Raw genomic sequence first — 17971 nt, forward strand, 5'->3', positions numbered from 1 at the left:
TCTCTCTGTCTGTCCTTTTATCTCTCTCTGTCTCTCTCTCTCTCTGTGTGTGTGTCTGTCTGTCTGTCTCTCTGTCTCTCTGTCTCTCTGTCTGTCTGTCTGTCTGTCTGTCTGTCTGTCTGTCTGTCTGTCTGTCTGTCTGTCTGTCTGTCTGTCTGTCTGTCTGTGTCTAGGATCTGGTCAGTCCAACGGTGGTGGTGTTGGATGCTGATAGCTTCAGAGACAGAGTTAAAGGTAAGACTATTACTTCTACAGTAGTTCAGTGTAAAGTGATGGAGAATACTAGGGGTCGTGTCCACAGAAAGCATATTTAGGGCGACAGAGAACACTTTGGATATGATTTCGAGAGCGTTACACGTGCGCTGAGCGACACTCAAAGGTTCCTCGATGCTTGAGGGCGTAGTAATAATATTAATAATAAACTTTATTTGTATAGCGCCTTTCATGGCATGAAATAGCCCAAAGCATAAAATCTAAAATGACACAATATGCGTTCCCGGATTGAACGGGTTAGGTGTAATGTTCCAAGCAGGAAGCTAACATAGTAAAGTGACATTGATGAGCGGCACTCCTCTCCCAAAAATGTAAGTATTTTCAGCTTGAGGCGACCACAGTGCTCCACCAAAAAGCCCTGAAACGGCCATAGAGCGCAATTCCAATTGCTTGTCAGGGTGGGGGTTGGTGGGGGGGAGGGGGTTCAAATACGATTAGTTCAAATATGATTATTTTGAGGGGTCATAGCCTAAAAAGTTTCTAGAGAGAAAAGTAAAAAAATTATAATTTAACACATTGGGTGCCAGAGGTTTATTAAAATATTATACGTTGAGTGCCTGCATTTCTTCCATCCACTTGCGTTATACGTTTCGTGCTGTGGAAGCCCCGACGTGGAAGTGCATGTAAACAAAGCGTGCGTGCGAGACGGCGGAGGGTCCCGACTAACGCCTGGAACAATAATATTTCCAACGCGACCCTCCATTGCAGCGTGATCGCCGATCGAAAACGGCTCGTTTCCACCACGTTAAAAAGAAATGGAGATATTAAGCTTTTAGTCAAGGAGATAACATTGAAAACGCCGACCGGAAGGATTTTTGACATGGAGCCACATCCAACCTCTTCTTCTCAGAAATGCCTTGGGTGATGTCAAAGTTTCGTTTTAGCGCCCCACGTGGGCCACTCGTATAAAAATAGAATTGGGTCAAAAACGGTCCGGACCGTTTCCGGCACTTCTCGTTTGGATCCTCAAAAACGGTCCGGACCGTTTATGGCACTCGATGTGTTAATACCACTTCTTGTGTGAACAAATACAATTTAAAAAAAAAAATCTTAAAACTTATTGTATTACTTTCTGACATGGCCCCTTAAACTATACAATCTCTGTCTGGTGGAAACCTCATTATGTCCAAAACGGTTACTTTTCAGGATTCAAATTCAAAAATAGCAAAAGTAGCTGAACTACAAGCTTGAAAATGTTGTGCTTTCGTGTGACGCTTGTAGTACGATCAAGTAGGGCGTTCATTTACACATTTTCTACCCCGACAGCAACAATATTGTGTTTGTTGTGTTTGCAGGTGGATCTGGAGGTGAGCTGTGGATGGTTGATTTCTACGCTCCATGGTGTGGACCCTGTCAGGCCCTGAAGCCTGAATGGAGACGGATGGCCAGGGTATTGAATATATTCTCATTATTACACACATACGTCATGCTATACTAAGTTTGAATTTATAATCCATACATTGTGCATTTGTAACGAAAGGCATCATGAAGGGGTTAGGTGGAAGAAGTGATGGGGTTTAGGGGTGCAATGGTTTAACAAAAAAATAGATTTTTTTTTATCAATTGTGAAGAATAATAGATAATTTAATCAAATGATCGATTAATAATCAACCCCTATTTTGATACTAGGTGGTGTAGATATTAGAGTAGGTGGTGGTTCAGTGAGTTCTGCTCATAATTTGATTTACGAAACAACTTATTTGGCACTCAGTAAGCCACTGACTAGTTAGTTACCTTCGCCGATGGAGTTGGATGGGATGTTTTTGCCCCATTCCGTTTGGCTGGCTGGCAGGCACGTTTGTCACGGGGTAAGGACAAACTGATTTAAAGGAGTGAGTGATATGTTTTCATTAAAATAAATGTTAAATAGCTCTAAATTTGTATAGTACTCATTGCTATATACTAGTGTTTGTTCAGTAACAGGGGTTTCCCCATCTCTCCAGCTCTTTATTGAACAGAAAATACATTTTCAGCTCAATTTTGCCAATTTTATCAGGAGAGAGAACTCAGTCAGGATACAGATTAAACAAGTACAATTGGAAGTGATGACACAAAGAAATGAGCAGACAGAATTGGAACTGGAACACTATAACATTTTAAGCCGATAACTGGGTACTCTCTCCTGATTGGCTGACACTTTGAAAATGTATGTCTTGAGCTAAAAAGTAGCTATGAGTTACTCTCTTTTTGGCCACAAGGTGGCAGGCTTTTATAACAAATGACTATGTCCAACACATCACAGTTTCTACCTGTCCCTTCAACATACAATATAACAGTGGTTCTCAAAGTGGGGTCTGGGGACCTCCAGGGGTCCTTGGGGGGGGGGGGGTTCCAGGGGGTCTTCATCCGTATTTTATACGTAGGCTATTCAAAAATAGCAGATGCAATAGCAGAAAAATCTTGAACGTGTTCTCTTCTGGGGGTCCCTGGCACAAAACATTTTCAGATGGGGGGGGGGGACATTTGTCCCCCCTATATCATTATGGGGGTCCTTGGCATGAAAAAGTTTTATTAAGTATGTTGAACTTACTGCAATATAATTTTGAGGTTGTTCAGCTGAAATGCTATGTTATGCACAGTTCCTGCATTTGTAGGATATTCTTGCTTTATTTGCAATAATCGAAGCAACATTGAAGAGCTAATGTGCTCACACAGACGTGTGTGTGTGTGTGTGTGTGTGTGTGTGTGTGTGTGTGTGTGTGTGTGTGTGTGTGTGTGTGTGTGTGTGTGTGTGTGTGTGTGTGTGTGTGTGTGTGTAGCTGCTGACAGATTTGGTGTCGGTGGGCTCGGTGGACTGTCAGCTGCATCAGTCTCTGTGTCGCTCTGAGGGAGTGAGGGCGTACCCCGAGATCAGACTGTACCCCAACAAACGCTCACCTGAACACTACCTGTAAGCACACACACACACACACACACACACACACACACACACACACACACACACACCTGTAACTGTCTCACTGTACATGATCTCGTATATTACATCAGTCATTAGCAGTGGTGGAAAGAAACTAAGTACATTTACTTAAGTACTGTACTTAAGTAAAATGTTGAGGTATTTGTACTGTACTTCAGTATTTCCAATTTCCAATACTTTTACTTCTACTCCACTACATCTCAGAGGCAAATATTGTACTTTTACTCCACTACAATTATTTGAAAACTAGTTACTAGTTACTTTGCAGATATAAATTATTACACTATAAAACATATACATTAACCACTTTAGCCCTATTTTATGCCTAGGCTATTTTAAAATAGCCGATCTACAAGCTCACAACGCGTCGCATCGCGACGCGTTGTGAGCTTGTAGATCTACTATTTTCAAATATTTAGTACTTTTACTTTTGGTACTTTAAGTACATTTTGATGCCAATACTTTTGTACTTTTACTTAAGTAAATTTTGAATTCTGGACTTTTACTTGTAACAGAGTATTTTTATATTGCAGTATTGATACTTTCACTTAAGTACTGGTACATGATCTGGTATATTACATCAGTCATTAGTATGTAATACTAATGACGTATTACATAGTGTCTTATTATTATACAGAAATAGAATCCATGGTGTTTGTTTAAAATGAGAATCCCTACTTGGTTCTGGTGACTGATATTGTCCTTCTAATGAGTGAAGGGGCCGGGTTACTTTCTTACTCTCTTTTTTGTTTTAAAACAGTTAAATCAAATAAATGAAAAGACTCTCTCTATGTCTGTGTCTCGCTCTCTCTCTGTGTGTGTGTGTGTGTGTGTGTGTGTGTGTGTGTGTGTGTGTAGGAGTTATAACGGTTGGCATCGAGATGCACAGTCACTGAGGATGTGGGCTTTGGGGTAAGTGTTGTACCTAACGTTCACACAGTCCATGTCTAATCAGAATATTTTATGATCAACTATCATTTAATTTGATGTAATCTACTTCCATAGTATCCAGACTAATTTAATGTAGTCTAATCTAATGTTATGTTATATTCCCCGCCTGGCCAATTGTGTTCGTATAGAGTGTATCCGGCTTTGTCGAGCGTCTATACTATAGAGACGCTCGACAAAGCCGGACGCACCACGGTGGATTCGAACCCACAACCTCCGTGGTGGCGGGCAGGGACTTTACCACTGCTCCACCCGAGCACCCTATATATTATCTTTTTTCTTTAACTGTTTTCTATTTTCTTTTTTCAAATCATGGGGATAACATCACATTGTTTTGTCCCCAATCCAAAAAACCCTCATCCCACCCGCCCACCAAGGCATAGCACATACATACAAACGCACACGATTATTATTATTATTATTGATATTATCATTATACATAAATGGCACAGTCCAGTCCACCCAGCATGACCGTTGGCACAAGACTCATGTGCACTCATCACCGTGGTCACACAGAGTCATGGTTTTAACAGCACGTAAACCATCCACATCCAGCCTCACCTCATAGTATCAGACATAATACATAAATAATACACAATACTGTACCCAATACATAAACATCCATGTCTGTGAGAGAGCTCAGCGCCGAGCCACTACATGAGTCAATCTGTCACTTGTTTTCATTTTAACCCATTAAGACTGGGAACGCATCTGCGTCATTTACAGATTTCTTTGGCTATTCAAAAAATAGCAGATATACAAGCTCATATGAGCTTGTAGATTTTTTTGAAAAATGGTGAAAATTTGTGCAAATCTTTGAACATATATACATTTTTCATACTCAAATCTTTGAATATATATACATTTTTCATACTCAAATCTTTGAATATATATACATTTTTCATACTCAAATCTTTGCCTCTGGGGGGTCCCTGGAACAAAATATTTTGAGATGGGGTTCCGCGACCAACTACATGAAAAAAAAAGTTTTCTAAATCCTAACAGTATGTTGCTATATTAGTGGTGCTCCAACTTTTCCATGTCAAGGACCCCCAAAATGATATGTGTTTGGCCGCGGAGATTTGAGTTAAAAATGTTTAAAAATATATATATATTAATACGATTTAAGATTTGCAAAAAAAGTCGCGATTTTTTAAAAGATAGCAGATCTACAAGCTCACAGATCTACAAGCACTCGGTGCCGCGCTATGAACTTGTATATCTGCTATTTTTGAATAGCCAAAGTATACAATTTTAAGTTTAAGTGGTTACACAGATGTGCTCCCGGTTTTAATGGGTTAATATATTCTCTCTCTCTCTCTCTCTCTCTCTCTCTCTCTCTCTCTCTCTCTCTCTCTCTCTCAAAACAAATGAAAGTATCTGAACCCGGTTCCATAAATATCAGGTTGTTTACATATTTTATGAACGGGGGGGAACCACGTGAGATCACATTTCTTTCACGTCCCAAGTGCAGTGTACAGTATCTGATCTTCTCAAGTGGCAGTAATCTCATCATCCCCCTCAACACACTAGAGAAAAGGAAGGAAGGGGAAGAGGTGGGGGGGTGTTGCCCAATTTCCATTTAGAGAGGATGAGACTGTTGGGGCGAGGCCAAATGACAATCAGTACAGAATCGACTAATCGCAATTATTTGAGATAATCGCTATCATTTTGCATAATCGTTTCCATGTTGAGAAATGTTCATAAATGTTCATACATTTTCAAATTCAGAAATAGCAGAAGTGACGCGTTGTGAACTTGTAGATCTGCTATTTGTACTTTTGTTAAGTATAGAATTATTAAATATGTCATGTCAGTAATTTATTTGATATATTTAAGTTATTTCTCATATCTGTGCAATTTTTTAATACGAAGCCTAAAAATATATATTTTTATTCATATGTTCCAATGTTCAATGGCCAAAAACACAATTAAATCGTTAATTGCAATTATTTGTGTGACAATTAATAGTCAACTTAATTGTTTTAAATCGTGACAGCCCTAGATATGACTTCAAATCAATATCACCATTGTTTGAAACTATTGCCTCGATTACGACTAATGAACGATTATAACATTGTGAGCTTGTACAGTAGATCGTCTGTTTTTGTACGCCACCGTTGTACAACGAAGTATAGCGTCGCAGAAACCTCCATATTCTAACTTTTTCTTTTCATGGATAAAATGTAATTTTGTCCAATCTGCATGGTGGAGTACTGTATGTTAATACAATATGAAATCCACCCTGCCATGCCTGTAGGACTTTACATAGCACGTCATGATAGAATAGTTGACCTCCATAACAAAGGACATATCATCCAAACATTTTCCTGCGGTCAGTGAGAATGTGTAACCATTCCTGTGTCAATGAATAATCCTGAAATCTTTGCACGTCTTTCTGTGACTACACCAGATGTTGTTGTTGTTGTTGTCAATGAAGGCTCAAAAATCAGTTTCTCTCAACTCTTGCTTAGAGGGAGCTTTTATGACTAAAGGCATTAAATAACCAGCCGCTCCTTGATACCATCACAGAGCTAGGTTCTACCTGCTTTTGTTTTTGGCAGTTCGGGACATGTTCATACTGTAGGTTGGTCGTAAGAGGCTTCCAACAACTTGGAATGCCCCCCCCCCCCCCAAAAAAAAAGCAGCCAAACGGCTTGTAAACAAATTCTGTGCTGTTGTCTCTTCTATTATTGGTAGCCGCCAAATGTGGTGAAGACATTGTTACCTCTATACCCCTGAGGGGCGTTGTGCACTTGTTCCTTGATTTGCTGACTGTACACTTTTAACAGCACCTTATAATATGTAGGGTTGTCACGATACGCCTAATCCACGATTCGATTCGACTTTCAATTTTAAGGTCACGATTCGATTCGATTTTCGATACGATATATGTTTTTAAAGCGTCCTTTTTTTCAGCTTTGAGGGCTATATGATTTATTTATTTTTTACCTTAACCCCATCCCTTTTCTGAGGGGAACTTTAGCCAAAAATAGCAGATCTACAAGCTCACAACGCCTCGCGCTGCGAGGCGTTGTGAGCTTGTAGATCGGCTATTTTTGGCCGAGAGGTATAGGTGTAGAGGGGAAAAAGAGAAGGCGGAGCAACTATCAATGTGGAGTATAATCGACAAACGGTAGCCGTTTTGTCAACAACGCGTAGGGTGCCCTCATAATTCACTGGGAAGCCAAAATATTGCCAGACTTTTGACTTAAAGGAAGCGGGAGGGTTTTTCCAATTCTTCCGTTTGTGTATCATCATTACCATCGCTGGCTTCAGCAGTGGCCATGGTGAAATGTAAAGTAGTAGTACAGACGCAATGCTACAGCGGTCTCTCTCTCTGTCTCCTCCAAACTCCTCTGTGGTGCGTGTGGGTTTGTCCTGTCGTCTTTTTTTTCTCCCCCGTCGTAAGCACGCATGCGCGATGCACGGAAAAACACAGCGGCTCAAGCATGGCTTCACCCGGAAGCTAAATTAAATTAACCCTTGAATCGCGATATGGCTTTTGATTTCGATACACTGTATCGGACGTCATTTTCGGTTCGATTTCGATACGTATCGAGTATCGTGACACCCTTAATAATATGTGTGTGTGTGTGTGTGTGTGTGTGTGTGTGTGTGTGTGTGTAGTTCTTTACCCAGGCAGTCAGTGGATTTGACTCCGGACACATTCAAGTCTTTGGTTATGTCGGGTTCAGACCACTGGGTCATCGACTTCTACGCCCCCTGGTGTCAGCCCTGTCAACACTTCAGCCCCGAGTTTGAACTCCTGGCCAGGGTAACTACTACTTAACCCATTACATCCGGGAAAGCATCTGTCATTTTAGATTTTTAGCTATATATATTATATATATATATAGATCTTTTATAGATCTTAATCCTTTTTAACTAGTCAATTCTAATAAAGTTGTTATTTTTCTGCTATGTAAAGCGACTTTGAGTATTTAGAAAAGCGCTATATAAATCGTATGTATTATTATTATTATTATTATTATATAGCACATTGTTTCTCAAAGCCCCCCCAAGGGGGTCCTTGGGGGGGGGCGGTTCCAGGGGGTACCCAGAAAAAGTAGTTAATACAGCATCGCAATCTTTTTAACCATTATTACATTTATACATTGGCTATTCAAAAATAGCAGATACACAAGCTCATAGCATGTCACTTCGTGCCACGCTATGAGCTTGTAGATTTGCTATTTTTAAAACATTTTGAAATATATATTTTTAACTCAAATATTTGCTTCTGGGGGTCCCTGGAAGCAAATATTTTGAGATGGCCAAATACATATAATTTTTGGGGATCTTGACATGAAAAGGTTTGAGCACCACTGATATAGAAACATACGTTTTTCAGAAAACTGTTAGGATTTAGAACTTAGAAGACATTTTTTGAATCAGCCTCAGATCTTAATGGGTTAAAATGTATGACAATTAAAGTGGAGGTTGTCTGTTGCCAGATCATTAAAGGCACAGTGTATGTTGTTGTATGATATATTTTTTTATAGTGTTCCAGTTCCAATTTTATCTGCTCATTTCTTTGTGTCATCACTTCCAATTTCACTTGTGTATCCTGCATCCCGTATGAATCCTCTCCCCTGATTGGGTAAAATTGGTATTGCACCCTGAAAATGCATTTATCATGCATAAAACCGCTACATATCAAATATCATCATATATATAGTATTTTGATGCATTTAAAGCTGCACTATCTAACTTTCCTCTTCTACCTCGGATTTGAACTCTTGTTTCCTGAGTAAGTCTTGAAATTTGGACCATTGAGCTAATAGAGCCTGCCTGCTTGCTCAGGGGATAAATTGGATCGTGACCATCAGGTCAAAATTCTTGTCAGATCCTGTGTCTAGGGTTAGGGTTAGATGACACAAAATACAACCACCCCAATTGTATAAGTCATATTGTATTAACATACAGTACTCCACCATGCAGATTGGACAAAATTACATTTTATCCATGAAAAGAAAGTTACATGGTGAGGCTTTAACACATTAACCGCCAAGAACGTAGTCCTACGGTCCGTTAAATCCAACTGTTAAGCGCCGAGACCGTAGCCCTACGGTCCACGGTCTTTTCGCGCTGACATTTTCCAGGTGCACTTTCGGAATTTTTTGATCCATTTCCGCTTCCGGTTTGATGACCGGAAACAGAATTATTTGGGATCCGGTTTTGACGATCACGTCCGCCCTCGTTCTGCAGACGAAACTGAAACTCCATTTTCTCCTTGTAGTTTTTTCTCCTCGCATATCACTGTTTAACGTAAACCGTTCTAACTACAACATGGAGGCACCGTTTGACACGTGGTCTTCACTGGTAGAAGCAGTGAGATGTCGGCGATGTTTACAAACAGTGCACAGCTCAATCTTAAGGATTTTAACAAGATCTATGGCGACATGAAAAAAAACTAAAAAACAACAATAACACGTTGGCACTGGTGAGTACATTATGAGATTAACCTCTGGCGGTCAATGTGTTAAGGGCGAGTTTGTGTGATAAATCAGAAGTTTTGTGCTGTATAATACTTAAAAGTTACGGTGCCTGTGGTCAGATAATTAAAGGGGAGGTGCGTGCGGGGAAGGTGGACTGTCAGGCTCATCACCAGATCTGCCAATCAGCGAGCGTCACGGCCTACCCCACTGTCAGGTTCTACCCCTACCTGCCCACCAGGACGGTGAGACACACACACACACGCACACGCACACGCACACGCACACGCACACACACACACACACATGTATCGTCTCAATCGGGTGGAAACCTCAAATGTCAGGATTCAAATTTAAAAGCATCAAAAGTGGCAGATCAACAAGCTCAAAGAGGTTTCTGCCCGACAGCAACAATATATTTAAATTATTATACTGCAGATTATGTCTTGTTTCTTCCTTGTTAACTGATCAATCTGGGAACCCATCGCCAACTGAAAATGAAAAACAGCGCCCTCTGCTGTTTGTTCTATGTCTGTTGGCTCTGGGCGGAAGAAAACGTAACGCTAGTGCTCAGGGAAACCGGGGTTTAGAGGTCTGCCTTCAGCTTTCTCTTCCGGTGGGTGCCACTATGTTTTCATTCCCACTAACAATATTTCTACACGGAACACTAACACCACTTCTCCCAGAGAACATGGATCGTTTTGGTTATAAGCCCACTTGTTTCTATGATGAAAGAGTAAGTTAAAATGTGAATATCTTTCCGTGGTTTTGTCTGCTCCGCGGACGCTATTGTTAAATTAGTTTGGGTTTGTTTCGAGGGGGAAAGATCGACGGACATGTGAATCCCGCCCACTACATTTGATTGGTTAAAGCGCGGCCTACTTCCTGATCTGAATGCGCACAAGTTATGACGAACCTCCCCGACAGATTCCAACGCAGCGCAGAATCTGTTCTTGAGAGATTATTAACTGATAGACACTGATAAACACCCAATCCACCAAACGACACCAAGAAACAGCAGAATAGGCTGTTTGCTATTGGCCGAGAACATTTGGCAAAATTTTTCATGGGCGCAACCGACATGCTCGACAAATGCATGTCCCTTACAAATGGTGTGTGTGTGTGTGTGTGTGTGTGTGTGTGTGTGTGTGTGTTACTGTACTTGTGAGGACCAAATATACCCACAAGTATAGTAGAATATGAGAAATAAGACGTGAGGACAATTCTCCTGGTCCTCCCAAGGATATTTTTTGTTTTATCTTTCAAAAAAGATTTTTACATTTACAATTAGGAAAAGATTCAGGCTGAGATTAGGATTAGACATTTAGAGGTTAGGTTTTGGGCCTTGGAATGAGAGTTAAACATGGCTTATACTTGGCTGCGCACTGGTGTCATGCATCGAAAAATTGCCGATACTACTGTGGGCTTGTAGATCTGCTATTTTTCGGCTTGAGGCGTACGGTTAAAAATGGCCAAAAGTTGAAAAAATAGCATACATAAATTGTTGATGTCCTCACAAGTAATACAAACCTGTGTGTGTGTGTGTGTGTGTGTGTGTGTTCTGACAGCGTGATCGTACCGGTGAACACGTAAACAGCCGTGAGGCCAACACCATCGCTGACCTCCTCAGACAGAGACTGAAACAAATGGCGCCATGGTTACAAAACACATCCAAGGTAGGACAACCGTTGTGTTTTACCACTTCTACTACACAAGAGATCTTAACCCATTTAATCCTGGAAATGCATCTCTGTCATTTTAGATTTCTCCGGGCTATTCAAAAATAGCAGATATACAAGCTCATAGGGCAGCTTGTAGATCTGCTATTTATTGAAAATGTGTGCAAATCTTTGAATATACAGTATATGTTTTTTAAAGCGAGCATTTTTTAACTAAAATCTTTGCGTCTGGGTTTTCTACAAATGTCTTCTAAATCCAAACAGTTATTATTGTTTTCTTAGTTTTTTACTTATGTTGCTATAATATCAGTGGTTCTCACACTTTTTTCATGTCAAGGACCACCCACAATGATTGTCCGCGGATCCCCCCATCACAAAATATTCAATTTGCGCACAATTTCACGATTTTTGTGCCAAGGACCACCCAAATTGATATATATTTTGCCGCGGACCCCCATCGGAAAATGTTCTGTGCCAGGGGCCTCCAGAAGCAATGATTTGAGTTAAAAAATGTTCGCTTTATATTAAAAGATTTGCAAAAATGTACACAAATAGCAGATCTACAAGCTCATAGCGCGACGCGAAGTGTCTCGCTATGAGCTTGTATATCTGCTATTTTTTAATAGCCAAAGTATAAAATATGGATTAAGTGGTTAAAAGGATTGTGACGCTATATTAACTCATGTTGCTGGGGACCCCCTGGTACCCCCCAAACCCCCCCCCAGGGACCCCCCCTGGTCCTATTCTTTGAGAACCATTGCTTTTTTGAATGTTCACTTTACTGTCAGCACGGCCAGCCGTTTATCTGATTTATCTATTATCTATTTATATACACGGCTATTTATATATCTATATATTACAGAGTTTACAGGACTGTTGATAGTAGGATATAAACTGTATATAGTGATGTAACCAGAGACCGTGAGCTGTGCTATTACTGGCACTTAACCCATTCAGACCGGGAAAGCATCTCGTGTTATTTTAGATTTCTTTGACTATCTTTGAATATATATTAGTTTTAAAGCAAACATATGGAACAACATATTTTGAGATGGGGGTCCGTGGCCAAATACGTTATCATTTTGGGGGTCCTTGACATGAAAAAGTTGGAGCACCACTGACATAGCAACATACTGTTAGGATTTAGAAAAGAAACATATTTTAGATCTGTATTCGGCCGCGGACCCAGAAGCAAAGATTTGAGTTAAAAATGTTCGCTTGAAAAATACATGTATTCAAAGATTTGCACCGACTTTCACGATTAAAAAAAAATGGCAGATCTACAAGTTCATAACTTGTATATCTGCTATTTTTTGTATAGCCAAAGTATGAAATATGGATAAAGTGGTTACACAGATGCGTTCCCGGGTTTGAATGGGTTAACTGGTTGTATGGTGTGGGTGCGAGGAGAAGAGGACAGCCCAGGCATTTCAGGCTGGTGTTTGTTTGGGGTCCCCATCTAGCAGAGTAACACAAGTTTACAGAAAACAAAACTTAAGATGGCTACACAAACATAATGAGTTGTTTGGAAAGATAATTTACGACCCTAGTTTTCCCATCTCATGCTCTCTCTTTTTCTTTCTCCTCTGGTCCTCCCTCTTTGTAGAGCAATGTCCGCTCTATGAGTGAGTGGTGGACAAAATATATAGTAAATACTCAAGTGTTCAAAAAGTACAAATTACAAATTATGTTTTTAACTCTTTAGCTGCCAGAGTAATAGTGTAAAGGTGCGATTTCTCGCACAGAAAAAACTGACAATATAATTTTTTAAATGAACACATGGTTCTCAATGACCTCATGCACACCGGCTCCGAATTTACCGTGCGGCGATGCGTTGCGGCGATGCGTTTTTTTCAAATCGAACCCAGTTCGATTCGTGCGTCTTTCCGCATGCGGTAAAAGCTGATTGACTAATCGCACCCTGTCTGCAAATAAAGGCCTTAATAGTGGGACGCTACTGCCAGCGAAAATGAGCGATTTTACTGACCTTTGAAAAAATCATGGAATATTATCCGTGATCGCCGTCCTCGCAGAGATCGCCTCATTATGCGCACGGGGGTCTCGGGAGTCTCTAAAAAAAAAGTATCCGCTCGCGGTAATCCATTGTATGTTAAAAGATTGTAGATCTACAAGCTCATGGTGCGGCACTCGCTATGAGCTTGTAGATCTGCATTTTTTTTTTTTTTATCGTGATTAAATTTTTTTTATCTTTGAATATATATATATATATATATATATATGTTTTAAAGCAAAAAAAATTAACTCCGATCTGCTTCTGGGGGTCCCTGAAACAACATATTTTTAGATTGGGGTCAAATACACATCATTTTGGGGGTCCTTGACATGGAAAAGTTGGAGCACCACTGATAACATGGCAACATACTGTTAGGAATTATAATTTCTTTTTAGATATGTATTTGGCCGCGGACCCCCATCTCAAAAAAAATTGTTCCAGGCCCCCCCCCCCCCAATAAGCAAAGATTTGAGTTACAAATGTTCACTTTAAAAAATATATACATATTCAAAGATTTGCACACATTTTCACGATTTTTCAAAAATAGCAGATCTACAAGCTTGTATATCTGCTATTTTTTGAATAGCCAAAGAAATCTAAAAATGTGGCACAGCTGCGTTCCCGTATTGAATGGCCTTAATGGAGCCACTTGGGAGGGGACACTCCACAGCCCCCTAAGGTCACGGTGACCTAACCCTACCCCGTGGTTAGGGGGGATTTGCCCTTCTTGGTGGTGTTGCTGTTTTGCAGCAAAGCTTTTCTCTCCAAAACAACTGAAGTCAACGTGGGCCCAGCCCGTTCCGAAAAAGACCATAAAACGCTTCTAACCACTTGAGCAGCATAATCTCCTGTCTTGTGAAGCCAAAGGATCAGTAAAAAGCAGTTGTTTTCACAGACGCTCATGCGTGCACACACCCTGGCCTCGCGCGGCGTTTCCCATCAAGCCGAGCGTGAACGCCTGATCGTTTTGGCCTTGGAAAATGTCGATTATGCTGCATAAGCTGTATGCAGTCATTACAGGGCGCTGGTCATCACCGGTGATGGAAGAAGTGCTTCGGTTTCTGTACTTAACCCATTAAGAACGGGAACGCATCGGTGTAATTTTTTGATTTGAGCTAAAAAAGCATTATTTTACACTTTGGCTATTCAAAAATAGCAGATATACAAGCTTGTAGATCTGCTATTTTTGAAAAATCGTGAAAATGTGTTCAAATCTTTGAATCTATATTTTTTAAAGCGAACATTTGTAACTAAAATCTTTGCTTCTGGGGGGTCCCTGGAACATATTTTGAGATGTGGTCCGCGGCCAAATACATAAAACCTTTGGGGGTCCTTGACATGAAAAAGTTTGAGAACCACTGACATAGTAACATACTGTAAGTTTTTTTTTTAAACTGTTAGGATTTAGAAGACATTTTGTAGAATCGGTCTCAGGTCTTAATGGGTTAAGTACAAGTATCCACAATGTAGAAACACCGTTACAAGCAAAAGGCCTGAATTCAACATTTTTACTAGAGTAAAAATGGTCTCTTGTCGGGACAGAACCCTCCTATCTCCATATTGTAACTTTGTGTGTTTTTTTCGTAAATTAACGCCCTACTTGATCATACTACAGCGTCACACAAAAGCATCAAAAGTAGTAGATCTACAAGCTCGAAATGCTGCGTGATTTTTTAAAAAATTGAATCCTGAAAAGTAATAGTTTTGGACATATGAGGTTTCCACCCGACAGAGACGAAGTATTGGCTTAAAAAAAATGCTTTAAAGTACTAAAAGTAAAAGTACTCAATTATGTGGAATGTCCCATTAAACTTGCCTTTTTCAAAACTTTTCAAAAATCCTTGGGAAATAGACGATTTACGAGCTCACAGTTCTGAGCTTGTAGATCAGCTATTTTCGAATAGAGAATAGAGCTCAATTGGTTAACATAAGTTTTGTTATAACAAATCTAAATCTACAAAGTAACTTTAGGTAAAAAAAAGTACAATATTTGCCTCTGGGATGTGGTGGAGTATAAAAGTATTGACAAATGGACGTACTCGGGTAAAGAAAAAAGGTACCTTAAAGTTGTACTTAAATACAGTACTTGAGTAAATGTACTTAGCTACTTTCCACCACTGGTCATCACTGAGTCAGTTGTTTTAGGGAAAGCAGTTTGAGGTTTTGCTGGGAAACCCCTCTTGTCAGTCGAGCGAACAAAGAAACTTTATTCATGTTTGAACTGGCACGAGGCTGAGTGGATGTTGGCCCAACGTTTTTTGGGTGAACTAATCCTTTAATTAATTAATTGGAAAAACTGATTTAATAAATGGTTGGACTGACCTGGAGACTATCTGTCTGTCTCTCTGTCCGCCTGTCTGTCTCTCTAGGCCTGTCACAATTATTACATAACCGTGTAATCCAGGGGTCTTCAACCTTTTCAGACCAGGGACCCCCAAACTGATGGGGTGATGGAGCAGGGACCCCCTACCTCGTAGGGTAGGGGGTAGGCCACCACATATATCGTATATTTATGTATAAAATTGTGTTTTATATATAAACATGAACAAATGGTTGCCTGGAGCCTGCTCCTACCCACAGGTTGTCCCAGTAGGTGTGCAAAAGACCCTTTCTTTCTCTACAAAATATGTATAAACATACCATGTTATTGTGCATTCAATACTAAGCTATTCAAATATGTCATGTTATGTTTAAAGACATATTGACATTTTTGAAAAAATTCGCGGACCCCCTCCCCTGCAGTACCTCCGTGGACCCCCTAGGGGTCGCGGACCCCCTGTTGAAGACCTCTGGTGTAATCGCAATTATTTGAGATAATCGCAATTATTTTTGCATAATCGTCATAATCGTTTCCATGTTGAAATTTTTTTTGTGACGCGTTGTAAGCTTAAAGATCAGCCTTTTCAGCTTTTTTTTTACATGTATAAAATTATTTAAAAAAAAAAATCTTTCTTTGTCGTCTGCCCTGTGCAATTTTTGATTGCGAAACATAAGGCAAACAGAAATTATTTGTATTCATGTGTTGACAATTAATGGTCAACTTAAATGTGTAATCGTGACGACCCTATCTGTCTCTCTTTCTCAAGGATGAGCTGTGAGGACAGAGGGGGGAGGAGCCATGATGCCGGGAGCCTGTCCTGATTGGGCGAGGAGAGGCGCAAAAGAGTTGATCTGTGATTCGTTGACACTGACGGATGGAATGAACTGCATACATATACATATACATTTACTGTACATAGTGTACATGCACACTGACATCATGTAGTGATGTTTCGCTAACACTTTACTTAAAGGTCAGGTCTATAATGCATTATAATGCACTCATAATGCTTAAAGGGATAGTTCACCCCCAAAATGACTTTTTTTCTATCGATTAGTCACCCCATGGAGACTTGAATTCGTAGATATTTCTTTGTTTTTGTCGCATTCCTAAGCCAATAATTTGATGACCGGCAGCGGTTCCGGTAGGAGACACAAAGAGTCTCTTTTGTGTCTCCTACCGAACCCGCTGCCTACCGGTCCGCTGGTCATCAAATTATTGCCTTAGGAATGCGACAAAAACAAAACAATATCCATGAATTCAAGTCTCCATGGGTCATTTTGGGGGGGTCTGCGGTCAAATATATATATATCAATTTGGGGGTCCTTGGCATGAAAAGGTTTGAGAGCTACTGCCATAAACCTCGTGTTATGCATAATTATAAACAGTGTTATGAAGCCTTATGAATAAGATTATGATGCATTACAGAACCGACCTTTAAGTCAAGTGTTACCAATGTTTCCATCCCATAATAGTCCTCTAGTCCAGCTCATGTTGGCTGGACGACTGCAGTACTACTGTAAGTTAATGATTTATACATCTATTGTCTGTTACTGGTTGTGAACTGGTGGTGGTGCATTTTAACACACACACGCACACACACACACACACACACACACGCACACGCACACCACACAGCTGTCATATGGTTTTTAAACTGTTGTGAATAAACAAGTTCTTTTTTTTAATTGACTGTTTCACTGTTTGTTTCTCAGATATTTAACCACTTATAACCCAGCTTGGTGACTCATATTTTTGGCGAAAACATTTGGTGTAGAGGGGGAAAAAAGCGGTCCAAGTACAGTTGCAACTCGGGTCAGTTTTTTTTTTAACTAAAAGTTAAAGCTCTATATTCCCATAGTATTCATTGTTTGTTCAGTAACTGGGGTCTCCCTGTCTCTCCAGCTCTGACAAGTGCTTGGAATTGTAGCCATTACATTTATTTTAACTCGGTTCCACAGATAAATATTGTGAAAATAGCTGATCTACAAGCTCTGAGGTTGTAGATCGGCTAATTTTCAATTAATTAATATTTGACAATTTGGCTAATGTTTGACATTTTCGAGCTTGTGGATCTGCTAAGTAGGAGGCGTTAATTTTTACCCCAAAAAACTTGGAGGTAAGAGGATTCTGCCCGACTGCAACGAATTCTAAATTGCAGGGCGGATCACGTCATGGTGTTTTGAATTGGATGCGGGCAGCGACCGGGAAGCCAGTGAAGAGAGCACACAAGTTGGGGATGTGAAAATGTAGGGAGGGGGAACAGTTCAGTTCAGTTTTATTCTCAGATCCTTTGGACAAGTATACAAATACAAAAAAATATATGTACATACAATTCATTCATATGGTTTATATATTCACAATAATATTCATAATAATAAT

At 40.1% G+C, this 17971-nt stretch overlaps 1 protein-coding gene across 1 annotated transcript in view; it reads left to right on the forward strand.

Moving 5' to 3' along the window:
* The window catches only part of dnajc10 (DnaJ (Hsp40) homolog, subfamily C, member 10), a 39551-nt gene extending 22337 nt beyond the window's left edge, over window positions 1-17214 (forward strand). Inside the window, exons 18-25 of the mRNA XM_080412929.1 lie at window positions 174-234; window positions 1569-1663; window positions 3033-3163; window positions 4049-4102; window positions 7769-7916; window positions 9699-9821; window positions 11145-11252; window positions 16356-17214. Coding sequence (XP_080269055.1) covers window positions 174-234; window positions 1569-1663; window positions 3033-3163; window positions 4049-4102; window positions 7769-7916; window positions 9699-9821; window positions 11145-11252; window positions 16356-16367 — 732 coding nt within the window. The 3' untranslated portion in view covers window positions 16368-17214. The remainder of the gene's footprint in view (window positions 1-173; window positions 235-1568; window positions 1664-3032; window positions 3164-4048; window positions 4103-7768; window positions 7917-9698; window positions 9822-11144; window positions 11253-16355) is intronic.
* The last annotated feature ends 757 nt before the right edge of the window (window positions 17215-17971 follow it).

Source organism: Gymnoscopelus braueri (assembly GCF_963280865.1).
Source record: "Gymnoscopelus braueri genome assembly, chromosome: 18".
Lineage (NCBI taxonomy): Eukaryota > Metazoa > Chordata > Actinopteri > Myctophiformes > Myctophidae > Gymnoscopelus > Gymnoscopelus braueri.